At 30.6% G+C, this 12,058-nt stretch overlaps 1 protein-coding gene across 1 annotated transcript in view; it reads right to left on the bottom strand.

Annotated features, from left to right (window-relative positions):
- Window positions 1-11,658, bottom strand: part of LOC108764444 (uncharacterized) — a 45,014-nt gene extending 33,356 nt beyond the window's left edge. Inside the window, exons 1-2 of the mRNA XM_018512708.1 lie at window positions 11,061-11,658; window positions 10,701-10,880 (exon numbers count right to left, since the gene is read on the bottom strand). Coding sequence (XP_018368210.1) covers window positions 10,701-10,842 — 142 coding nt within the window. The 5' untranslated portion in view covers window positions 10,843-10,880; window positions 11,061-11,658. The remainder of the gene's footprint in view (window positions 1-10,700; window positions 10,881-11,060) is intronic.
- Between the last annotated feature and the right edge of the window lie 400 nt (window positions 11,659-12,058).

Here is a 12,058-nt window from a genome sequence, read left to right as displayed (position 1 = left end):
CCACTATTATCGAATTTGGAATTAAAAGAGTCTGTACTATCGACCTTGATTGAGTTGGGTAATCGGTTTAGCATCCCCTTAATCTGATAGCTATCTGCAATTAATCATGAAATCATAATTTTAATAATTTATTTCAAATTTAATAATTTCAAAATTCTAATAATGTATAATTTCAAAAGTTTAATTTGATTATTACAATTACATTTATAATTTGTAAAGAACTGCGCTCTCATTTTTGAGCCAACAAACGCGTTATCGAACAGTTATCAATTGTATCATTTATATATAATAACTGTTTTATAGATAATAACAATAGATAATAATAATACAAAAGAAATATTAAAAATTAGATAATTTTATATCCTCAATCTCTGCTAAAAGCAGTTCCAGTCTTTTTAAGATGTCGTTTTACTCGTTTGGTAGTTTGTCAGAGTTATCGACGCTAAAAAATATGTTATTAACATCCTTTTCAAAAATGTTTTCAGTGAGATATTTGGCATACCTATCTTATAATTAGATACTAAATGAGTAACATAATGTGAGAATAGCTACAAGTGCTGGCACCATTCTTGTACATGCCACCACTGTGAGGAGATATCCTGGACGTAGAAATAAATCTCGTGGAGCAAAGGAAATAAATAAAATAAAAAGAATCTAGAAGCATTTTTAACTAAAAAATGACTATCTACAATTAATCTACAGTTACAAAAGTTGATTAAAAACATGTAAGCATAAATAGCAAAATTAATATACCTCATTGATAAAACTCCGACATTAATTTGCAGCTGTTTTAGCTATTGGCACTTATGCAATTTTAATCTACTCTTTATGCTTTACAATTTGACGTTCGACTTATCTCTATACGGACGCGAATGATTTGGGTGATATAAAATTGGTAAAATCTTTATATGTACAATTTAATACTGCATTATTTTCTGAGACTAACAGTATAGCTTTTGATCAGTAAATAACATTGAAAAAATAAAATAACTTCAAGCTTGTGTTTCAAGCTTTGTAAAGTGAGTGTAACATCATTACTTGTGTGTGCAAAATGTTTCTATACAATTGCAATATAAAGAGTATATAATATAAATACTAATAACTATAATATTTGATGCAAATATCAGTTTGTTGTCTGACAACATGGTCAAGGTCTTCATTCGCGAATGTATTCAATGTAGTAACCTTGCACTCTTGAACTATGCTAAGAAAAAAACTCAGGTTCAATAGAAATATTACGTGTGCACGATTTGAAGATACTGCAAACACATTTCGCAAATGTATGTGTTCAGTGAGGTTACTGAAAAGAAAACACGAAAATGAAAATAATCTGGATTATGATTACCGAATAAAAAACATATAGGTTCATACCGATTAACCAATAACACATACAGGTATATCACGAGTCACTACAATAATCAATATGCAACAATGAATATCCCGTTCCTATAAACTTCATGTTAGCACACGAGTTACACACGAGATAGCAATAAATACAATTAGACAGGATTCCTAGTATTCATTATCTAAAAAAAAACCGCATAGCTATCATATATGAGCTTACATAAAAAAAAAATATATATTCTAGATAAAATATTCTATACTTATATAGAATATATAAACATTCATAGTCAACTATTTATGCTGTAAAATTGTGTGTAACAAATAGCAATTACTAGTAAAATATTTTGCATATGAAATAAATAACAATTAAAAGCGAAATAATATGCGCATTGAATCGGATCTACAAATATAAAGTGTATCATTTTAAATAATATCTTAAGATTTCTCGTTTCTTAATGAAAAAGAACTTTAGTATAGTGATTTGAAAAGCTCTTGAGGTAAGCTCCGAGAATATATAATGAAAAATAGGAAGTGTTTCATTTAAAAAATTCAAAGTGACCTTGACCTTAACGACGCAACTCAAGGTCAAGTTAATGGTATTTTCTTATGCTCCCCTCCGAACCATATAACTTTTGTTTGAAACATTTTTCTATATTTACCATAGTTTTCAAGAAATCTTAATGCATTATTTAAAATGAGACACCCTATATATCACCAAATAAAATAAATAAAGTAATTATAAGACTGTATTTTATAATATAATTATATTGGCTCGTTATACTCATCCGTGCTTATCAATGGACAATGCGTTTATGATAGAAATTCATTAACGCCAGTAATAGCTTCAACTTGGAACAAGCAATCTCACGTGACTGCGCACATTCCAGGAAGATATTATAGACACCAATTAGAGTACTGCCAAGTATTAATCGCGCACGATTTATCTTTGGCAGATCGAATATGTCGTAAAAACAAAAGTAGAAATAAAGTCGCTTTTCTTGTTCGCAATAAAAAAAGATCATTGAGGTTGAAGCGATTATATATATAAATTTAATATAATATTAATCTTATTATAACAGAAAATTGTCTATACATAGAAGAAGAAATTGTGAACAGCTTGTAACAAACACTTGTAAAATAATATTCAATCTTTACAAAATTCTTTTTCGCAGATTTAAAAAAAAGGTGTTAAATTTTCTTTAGTACGCGATACACCCGATAATCAATCAATGTTAACACAATGTAAAGAATACTTTTTCATATATGCAGCTAATGTAGTACTTCACATTACTGGGTTTCTTATTTTGCATTGTTTATATTACTTTTGTTGTGCAATTTGATGTCGGTAGACGATATTGATAGCAAAAAGACAACATTAAAGCGCGAGAATCTAATTACCCAAGTTAATTGGTCGGTATTGCCGCCATTGCTCAACACTACTCAACAGTGCATTATTCCGCGTGACACGGCATTTTCTATCGGTGTTCATTTTTTTATTTGCATGCGCAAAAGGGGGCGGATACAATTCACTGGAAAACAAAACTCACCGGCTTTCAAACAGTCGCATAGATTGCGTCGATAGAAATGATTTTAAAAATATGGAATATTGTCACCAATATGTTGGCTTTTTCACGCAAGTCAATAGCAAAAATTACGCTCGTATAAAAAGGCAATTTTCCCACGCGAATTAATGTTTCGTGAGATGGAGCGCGTGTATTGTATGCGAATGATCTCGCAGTACGTTGATGAACTGCGTATCGCATATTTCCTAGATATGTGCGATATAAGTGCTGCCAAATTTGTGTATAAATTTAAGGCTAAGTGCTTCTCGTATGTTTTGCATAATCATTGATACATAGGAATTGACAGATAAAAAAGTTCTGTTTTTTTTTAATATATTAATTTCAGATACAGAATATTTTACTTTTAGAAATATCAACAATTTAACCGTAAATTAGCAGAATTTAAAGTATATCGAAAATATGTTAAAGCTAATAACCTTTATTAAGATTATGTATAATCTACATCGTTTGCCTTTCACTAAAAGTTTTAGTATTTGTAATTATAATTACACGTTATTATAATTATAGTTATTATTGCTCTAATGTTGGTGACAAGTACTAAAAAAAGTTTCTCTTAGTTTTTTTTACAATCAGTGCAGTCTCAACAATTCGGATCTGGTAAAGTATAGAATACGTTTTGCGCTACATTTTATTCTTTTGCGTTTCCATAATCCGTTTTAATGTCACTCATACTTTCTCGAAAGCAGACATGAATTTCACATTCAAAGATTATTCGGTTCATTATAAGGTGCTTAACGGAACTGGTAGTGTCAGTTTTAAATAAACCATTACACGCTCTCCAGGCAAATACTGGTCCTGAAATGAGGCCATGCAACACTGCTCGAATCTTTCGCCTGCTTGCTATGAAAAGCACTTTTGTATTTTTTTGTTACAGCAAGATAATATACTTCTAATATAAATTACGTTCACCACGACGTTGTTCTATTTACTAGTTATATTTCTGTGTTCAATCATATTTAATGTTTGAACAACATACAGCTTTAATTTAATAATTATTAGCACGATCAAACTCTTAATCATACGGAATTATTATTTGAATAGACAGCATCGTTATCTTCCCACGCGTTGCCTGAATATATAAATCGCCTTCTACTTGTTCGATATCAGATAAATCTTGAGGCTATTAGTCTCAGTTCTTTTTCGCGTTTAAACTGATTTCTGACTTTTGATTTATCGCTCGAAGAGATTTTATGTTATGCTACTGATGCATATGTTATTAACACATACCTAATTTTACATCGTATTATCGCAATTACAGAACCTTATCTACTAATATGGTTTTTGTAATTTAATTGTTGAAATTGTTTAATTTATATAATGCTAATGGACATTAAACAGTAATATATTGCATGATGGCACATACCTAATTGTATCACAGAAATATACATTCTGAACTCGCGTAACAACATTATTTAATCTTTGATTTCAAAAAATTATATAATCATCCTTTATTCAAACATTTATTTGAGCTACAAAACTTAGAATTTTTCCATTTTACTCCTGGCAATTCTACATGCGTAGATATGTGCGACACACTTATACTGCGTATACTTATTGTTAGCGATATATCTAGCACATGATTAGAGTGCACTTGCACAAGGTCAATCGTGTCTCCAGTGATTCTAGCAGTCATAAGTGGCCAAGATTCAATGTGTGATACGCGATAGCCTCGCGATATATTAATGATCCATAATGACGTTATCTAACATATTCTCAATAAAACACAAGACCCGTTCTTTTGACACAATAAACTTTATTGATTCTGTTAAAAAAACAACATATACGCACGAATACTGAGAACTCTTTCTTATGATATTTATTTTATTTACCGAAAAAGCGTCAAAAATCTCTTTGAAAAGGATGTCTATTTGTCATTTCTATTTTTCATGACTAATGCATTTCAATTACTTACTAATTTCTTACTTTAATAATTTTTTTCCTCTTTTCAAATTTATAACATTTTGAAATTATTGTTCAAACATGTATAAGGTATATAATGACAACAAATACGCCACGGTAGATATAACGGAAAAATTAACAGCAATGCGGCGAATAGCAACATAAACATGAGATTATTTACACATCACGTTGGTGCGCGTTGCATGTCTCTCAGTTATAACACGTCAAGTTGGACCGATCGTAAGTGGTAAGTATCCGCCTAGCGCGTGCCAAAAGTATCCTCGTCTGGGATGTATGAAAATATATTTTCGTGGCGCAGCGTGAGACGATCACTACTCGTCCGCATGCAAGAATAAGTGCGACTAATAGAAAGTGTATACGCACATACTTTCCTATTAGTGGTATCACGATCGCGTTATCATTTTTTATGCAGCGTAATCACAATTGCAGAAACTAACCGATTTATATATTCTGTACAAACTTTAAATTGTTTATTATCTTTATATAATTAATAATTATGTAATTGTATTAAAATAATTAACACTTATGTAATTGCATTAATCAAACTATCCGATTTACTTCACTAGAATTCATACAGCAAACAAATCATTGATAAACCGACAAGTAAGGAGCAATCGAATGTATTTTTATTACGCAATACAGTGAGTTCATCTTTTTTCTCGATATCATTACGTCGGCATGCAATTATCATTAAATTACGACATAATTCATGTTACACTGTAACTGCGTAAAACTATGTCGGTCGCAGTAACGAGCTATTAATCACGACTTCAACTTGAGAGTATTGAATATCGTGCCTTTAACTTTGAACCGATGTATATTTACACGTTGAAACAACGTTGTAATTTTTTAAAATCTTAATTATTTCTCGCAAATAATCAAGTATTTTATTTTTAATTTAATTGTAGAAAGAAATTAAGTTTATATTAATATATTATAATAGTACTCTTTAACACAGCATAAAAAATTATCTCAAACGCAATAATTCAATTAAGTGGCATCGTTGTAATGTGCTTATTTTACATTCGTGGTAACTGGAGCAGCTATATCGATATGTGGGAGGCAGTTAACGTACACCATACGCACATTAGTATTGCTGATTCATTATTTACACTAAACCGCTACCTCTGCCGCAATTACTGTTCTTATGGCAAAGCATTCTTACTTCTCCACGAAGAACCTCATTAATCTCTGACACGTGCGCAGAGGTGTGGACATCCGCTATTTAAGTGAGTGTCATTCCAATGCATTTAGACTTGTCAGACACGCGTGGTGGTTATACATCAAATTAGTCAACAAAAGACACATATTTTTTTCTAAAAAGACAGTACGGTCGTATCAAATAAGATACCTTGTTAAATGTATTTTTCGTATAATTAAATTACGTTTGAGACGTTTTTTTTCAGAATTATACATTAAGTTAAATTAAAATATATACCTTGATCATTATAAGCGATAGCTTTTTCATGTTTCAACTGACGACTCAAGCACTTTATATTCTAATATATTATTATTTCTATACGTTAATTTTGTCACATATTTGATATTTGTATGAATTCATATATTTTATGTGTTTGGCTCACATTAGCTTTGCATCCTTCTATGATTTCATGTGTTTGTTAGTAAGTGTGTAACCATGTGCTCAGTAAAATGTGAAGCCATTAATCGTCTTCTTGTTCATACCACCGTCGTTGGAATGTCGTTTTTTGCGTGGACTTGAATGTATTGTAGCTATTCAATCGAGCAAATAAGATCGAGATTGTACTCTTTGTGATGTTTATTCCAAAACGATAGCGATCAGGATTAACAATATAATGACAACAAAATATTTATTAAGCAACGACTAATTAGAGAGTCTGTAAAAAATGAATTAGATGATTTGATTACAAATTATGGATAACAATAATCAATAAAAGTAATACTGATATAACTATACAGATATAGCACTATTATTATTCGAAACATGACAAAAAAATATATAAATATTACAAAAATAATAAGAATATAACAAGCATCCTATAGTGTAATAAAATTCATATTCAAAATCATATTCAATTATGAATCTCATTTGCAACAAGTATTGTATTATATATGATTATAGATTGTATACTTTAAGATCATAATTTTGAACTATGTACTCTATTTTTTTTAATAAACTAAGCGGCTTAAGAGATTTATAATGGTCAGGTTAGAATAAATATCAGTCAGTTGACTACTAACACATTACACATGTTCCTTTTTCTTCTTTTGATTACTTAAGCGTTCCACTTTCAAGAATTTAACGCTAAATACATAATTCTAATCGGAAATATTTAAATATATCTGGTATGGTATATAAAAACTTTAATTATTAAAATTAAAAAATTAAAAATTATACAAAATTATTGAAGCTACAGATAACAATTTCAAATCTTCTTTATGAACAGGACAAATTCGTATAAGAAAATCCGTGATTGAGAAATAACTTGATGATTTTGAGACATCAAAATGCAATGAAAAACACATTTAAATTTAATTTTTAGACAATATAAAATGAAATTAATTTTTAAAATTATATTTTTAACACACGCAAACTTATTCAACTAAAAAGATATAATTATGACACGAACACATATAGATAGAAACTAATGGCTTCAGCCTCACGCAAAAATGTGTTATACAAAGTGATATTTATACGAAGTTGTATCATGAGCTTATTAAATAGCGCATCACGTACTTGATTGCGAGAGAGATCTGCAATGATACTAATCGTCAACAACTTTGCTGTTAAATGCGACACGGTGCAATAATGATGTTATAAATTTAACACTGCCGCAAATCGTTCGTCGATCGTTAAATATCTCGCAACGGTTCTGGGCGAATGGTTAGTGATCCGGAATCGAGGCAATTTACGATGGAGGAAGGAAGGTTTGTCCGAGTATTGATTATCCACGGTTATAGTTAGCAAAAAGCATTGTACCTTTCTTTGACGCCTTAGATCGCTTCTTACTCTCTTCGGGATAAAACAGGATCTGCAGCGCATACTTTAATAATCCAATTAATTGTATCTTTTTACATTGCAAGCTTGAGTCTCTTAAAAATTCTTATCAGAATATTAAAGTGGTTTAACGAACACCGATCAACTTTCTTGTTTTTAATGTCCTTCAGACAACCATTTACTATACATATCATTTTTACGCGTAGTATATCTTTTTAAGAAGCGGTAATAAAATATCGACCTTGAATGTACTGAAACCAGACGTAGTGGCGAAGTTCATTTTCGTTTACGTTGGCTGTTATCCAATAGTAAAATTTAGCAATCGTTAGAGAGTTGAGACGAGTATGTAATGACGACTACATACATTATAACTGTAGAAATATCCAGTAACGATTCCTGCTTGGCACGACAGTTCGCATATTTACTGCGGAGTATTTTAAGTGGCAACAGTAATATGTTAGTTTTGTACGTCAGGCAGCTTCTAATATAGTCGTATATATGTGTAAAATGTATTATTGGCAACTCCTCACTTAGATCTCACAAACTAAATATTTTTAATTTGCCGATAATCCTTTAGCAAAACGCTTTATGAAGTGAATAATGGAAAGTAAATGGGTTCTAAGTTATTTATTTATTATTTATATCTGCACATAATCCTTACTTGTAAGCAATGTTATTTTTTATTTTGATTATGAACACAAAAATTTGGTTGAAAATGAACAAACCAGATGATTCTGGTTTATCGATTTTTAACCAAACCGTTTTTCTCAGTGAAGTTATATAAAATCATCAATTATTTTCTAGCAATATCACTGTTCCAAACAGGACTTTCGATGCAAGAAAAAGATCTTCAGGTGTAGAAAATCATCAATAATATTATCCATGTATTATCCACTGGCATTGAGGACAAGAAGCTTTTCTGTAAAGCGTTCCAACGAAGTAGAAGTTCCGACGACAATGGAATTAAAAATGTCGGATGTGCAAGTAGAGCTTGCGAATTGTATTTTAAATGTACCACTGCGACATCAAACAAGTTCTCACATATTTGCATGATTTTCATGATACCACAAGGTATTATCTTCAATGATGAGATTGTAAATGTTTCTTCTAAGATGAAAAAACCCAAGATTTTTCATTGATCTTTTTTATATCCTTTTCAAAGTTGTCTTCGCGTGTTGCGATAAGGATATTGATTTTGCAATAATTATCGAGGACTTTATTAATATTTATCATGCATCAGCTTGCATCAAAATGTGTTCTAAGATAACTTCCGAGAACGTTCTATCTTATTTTCTTATGAATGTCAGGTACACGCGGAGTTCATATTAAAGTTGGTAAGGCTCTTGAGAGAAGGAAATAAACACGTGCGGTTCATAGCCAAAATTTAAATATTTAAAAACGGAGAATAAATTATTATAATTTCTTCTGCAAATATTTCTGTTTTACGTTAAATATACAGCTCAATATATGTAATATTAGACATTATAAAACATAATTTTTTGATTTAAAAAAATTGTTGCAGTTTTTTTAATATAACAATAATAAAGCTTTTAATTTTCAGTAAAATTATAATTTCTAAAGTACTTAGACTTTTAATATTTACACGCCAATTTCGATGATTTATATCCGCGCAAATGTTTAAAATATCTTCTTGTTGCTGGTTCCAATTAAGTTTGTATCAATTTTCAAATGCATAAATTTACATATTACAATTTACACTTTAGTTTAAACATAATCAATTCTCGTTACTACTCCATGGAATTCAAGAGCATTGTCAAGAAGTAATTAAATTTAATTACGAATTTTGACAATTAACGGAGCGTGTTAAGTTTCAAAAATTTAATAATTATATATAATTCAAGGTGGAAATAAATAATATTTAAATAAAAATAGATAATATATTAAATATATAATTATAGATAGTAAAATTACATTCTGCGCGAAATTCTGGCGAATAATTTTCGAATGATGAATTATTGTGGCTATGAGAAAGAAAAATTCGAATTAATATTTTATAATATTGGATTTATCATATAATACTTATTTCCTTTTATTATACAGGATGTCTGATAATTGTTCTGACGGAGTTTGTGGACATATAGAGCAGACTAAACTGAGACGGAAAATCTTTTACCATTTTGCAATTTTCGCAATAGTTAACAAGATATTAATTGCTAAAAATTACCGAAAATTGGTCTTCAATAATTTTTTACTCAAATACTATCAACTTTACAGAAAAACTGCAAGAGACAAAAATTGTTTATTTTCTTCTCATAGAGCTCTAAGAATTTTTTTTAGAATTTTTTCAGAATTTTTTAATACGTATTTTCTCATGTTGATAAAAATGAGAAAATGCAGTACTAAAAAGTTCATAAAAAATTCTGAAAAAATTTGTAGAATTCTATGAGAAGAAAATAAACAATTTTCTCTTGCAGTTTTTCTGTAAAGTTGATAGTATTTGAGTAAAACATTATTGAAGACATTTTCGGCAATGTTTAGCAATTAGTATCTTGTTAACTATTGCGAAGATTGCAAAATGGTTAAGGACTTTCCGTCTCAGTTTAGTACGCTCTACATGTCCACAGACTCCATCAGAACAATTATCAGACACCGTGTATAAGTAACAGATAAAAATATGTTCCCCTTTAATTTTTTAATTTTAAATATTTTATACTTAACATCATTATAAGTTATAATATTTATCATTCATTGCTATATATAATAAAATACATTTTTTAAAAATTTGGATCGCAATTAATATATTTCTAAGTCATTAATTTAAAAATGAAAATAGGAAATTAATATGTATTTGATAATATTTTCTTTAAAAGTATTTTATTTTTTTACCTTAATAAAAATATTGAAAAATGTCTTACCTTGAAGAATCCAGTGTTTAGTAGATTCCAAAAAACCATTAAAATTGATCCTCGAGTCTATTTCACAAGCATAGTTGACGAGAATGCGCAAGATTCGCTCTATCTTGGCGGGACTACGCCACACTGTGAAAGATTTGTACATCTCCTGCAATGTATATATCACTAAACTCGATAGACCGTCTGAAATACAACAAAAATTCAAACATGAGAGAAATATATTATGTGAGCAGCACGTATTGAATAAATGCATGCATTTTTATCTAAACTAAAGGAATCTGTGGAGAGGGTTAATAATGGATATAAAGATAAATGGAGTCTTAAAGCCAATAGAATCGCGGACAACAGTTCTCCGACAGTTACGTTATAATATATTAGACACTGTGACAACCAATGGTGGCGCATCTGGTAGTTGTGACTCCGCCTACTAAAGAGACTCCCGGAACGTTTTTAAAATAAGGAAATGGCCCCTTTCATGCCCTCGACACTCGTCTACTCTTGAACACCAATACTGTCCTACTCCCAGCTAATGTCGATAGCTCCCTTTTTCTCCCTCTACCGCTGAGAACCCGATACGTACGACCCAGCGGAATAGACAACGGCGCGATGCAAGTGCCGTGCCGCTGGAACGCTTGGTGTTGGTTCCCTCCTTTTACGCGCCCAGGTGTACCTGGCCAACCACATTCTGCTGTGCGCGCGTGTGCACACGATGAGAGCGAGAGAGGAAGAATAGAGAGCGATGGGGGAGGAGCCGAGACAAGGAAGGGTTCCGGGGAAAAGGACGAGGAGCCCGTCGATATGGAGAAGGGGTGCAACGTGCCTTTTAAAGTTCGCGCGCAGGTGCGTTGGCCCACTGAACTATAATACTGTTTAAAATAACATTGGCCATATATATGTATATTTCTATGTATCAAAGTTTACTCCGATAGACATTTTCTTTAGGCGACAATCTATTGTTATACTCTTTATACATGCATAGTAAATGTTTTATACGATTCTCATCAAAATTTTGTTAGGTACTTATGAGCTATGCATAGTACTGTATCTATAAAACAAAAATCCAAACTTTTGACTAGGACCGATTGTGAGAGGCATCATCATCTTGACAGACTAGTGCTCTATGCAAAATTATTATATATTATATCAACTGTATTATTATATCACTGTATTATTATATTAACTATATGCCAGATAGGTTATATTTACCGTAATATTTCTTTTAAAAAATTTTTCTGCTTTATGTATAACGAAATGAAACGGACATTATGAAATAATATAATATTTTTGTGAGCGTAAAAGATATACAATTTCTGAATACAAATTTCATGAAACGATATAATTTTTTATACATAGTACAATGC

Source organism: Trachymyrmex cornetzi, unplaced genomic scaffold (assembly GCF_001594075.2).
Source record: "Trachymyrmex cornetzi isolate Tcor2-1 unplaced genomic scaffold, Tcor1.1 scaffold422, whole genome shotgun sequence".
In the NCBI taxonomy this organism is placed as follows: domain Eukaryota; kingdom Metazoa; phylum Arthropoda; class Insecta; order Hymenoptera; family Formicidae; genus Trachymyrmex; species Trachymyrmex cornetzi.
This window is presented reverse-complemented; position numbering and strand designations above follow the sequence as displayed.